The sequence below is a fragment of the Vigna radiata genome, unplaced genomic scaffold (assembly GCF_000741045.1).
Source record: "Vigna radiata var. radiata cultivar VC1973A unplaced genomic scaffold, Vradiata_ver6 scaffold_129, whole genome shotgun sequence".
Lineage (NCBI taxonomy): Eukaryota > Viridiplantae > Streptophyta > Magnoliopsida > Fabales > Fabaceae > Vigna > Vigna radiata.
The window spans coordinates 157,640-159,143 of record NW_014543107.1 but is presented as its reverse complement, the minus strand read 5'-3'; the positions used below and the strand labels follow the sequence as shown (position 1 = coordinate 159,143).

Sequence of the window (1,504 nt, the reverse complement as noted above, 5' to 3'; positions counted from 1 at the left end):
TATATATATATATATATATATATATATATATATATATATATATATAAATATATATATATAAATGTGTGTGTGTGTGTTTGTATGTAGTTCTTGGAAATTCAAGTATGAGTCTTAGTATCACAATGAGTAAAAGTAAGAAAGTTAGACACTATATAACCCACTTTTAATACGAAGATCCATAAAATTATTGTTTTAAGATTTTGGATTAAAAGTGATATTAATCTTTTATGTATGGATTGGACCCATATTGGTGTTGTATCTCTTCGGTGATTTTTTTTTGCCCATTAGTAGTAACAGACCTGAAAGGAAGCCCATATAATGCTTAAAGACAATTTATTTGTTGTGTTAGATGGTAGCACAATGATACATGTTTTTTCCTCTGTAGGCATGTGCCATTTGTCTGACAAGTAGAAAGGATTTGGCCTTTGGATGTGGTCACATGGTGAGCCTCATTAATTCTTGGTCACTTTCTCATCTGTTGTTATATAGTTTATATATGATTTTTAACAATTTTGGAATGCAGACTTGCAGAGACTGTGGATCCAGGTTAACTAACTGTCCAATATGCCGTCAGAGGATCACGAATCGTCTGAGAGTGTTTTCTGGCTGATTGCAGAATGGAAAACCATGTACAATATGTATTTTAACTAAAGATATGTTTGGAAAAATTTCGTTCTTAATTGTTTGTTTAGATAAATTTTTCCATAAGAAAAATAAGAAAGCAAAAAGAATTGAGTTTCTTTTAACTAAAATCAACTTATCTCTTCAACTCCTGACAAAGTTGGATAAGAGAACTTGTAGAAGAGTTAAAGTAGGTAAGTTAATTTAAGATAGGAAAGAAACTCAATCCTTTGTGTATGGAAATATTTGTCTGAATAGGGTTAAGAAGAAAACTGTCTTTTGAAGATTGATGGCTTGGTTTTGAAGAGTGTCCAAGAATGATCATGTTGTTGCACAGAAAAGGTGGTTTGGTTTCACATTGTGGTGATGGTTTAGGTGTTAACAAAATTGTTCATGTCTTGTTTGTTGTTCAATTTGCGCATGAATGCCTTCTGAATTTGAAGAAACTTAAGTTGTTGTACGATGTAAATATTGTTTATGTTGAAATTTTATGCATGGTTAGAGGATTGTGCAAGATATCCATTTGAAGAGGCCATTGTAGCCATGGGATCATGTTGACCATATCTAATAAGAAGCCACATAGACCTTCATGATACGTGTATGTTTGTCTGTGATAGAGTTTCCTCAATTACAGGGCAGGTCAAATATTCTATCTTTTCATTTAAATTAGAAAATTAGGGCGCATCTTTGAAAAGTCGTAGAATGACATTTATTTTATATAATATGCAAAAATTCTGAAGGGATAGATGAAAATACTCTTTGGGTGTCCATAATCATATACCTTTATTTAATCTATTAAACACTTTTATTCTTATTATTTCTTCTCCTATCACATCCCTTATCAATTTATAATATTGTCTCTTTGGATGTATACCTGCGTATA

General features: G+C 31.1%; 1 protein-coding gene across 1 annotated transcript in view; it reads left to right on the top strand.

The window, feature by feature from the left end:
• Positions 1–1,122, top strand: part of LOC106752958 (E3 ubiquitin-protein ligase RGLG4) — an 18,609-nt gene extending 17,487 nt beyond the window's left edge. The window contains exons 10-11 of the mRNA XM_014634741.2: positions 386–442; positions 524–1,122. Coding sequence (XP_014490227.1) covers positions 386–442; positions 524–610 — 144 coding nt within the window. The 3' untranslated portion in view covers positions 611–1,122. The remainder of the gene's footprint in view (positions 1–385; positions 443–523) is intronic.
• The last annotated feature ends 382 nt before the right edge of the window (positions 1,123–1,504 follow it).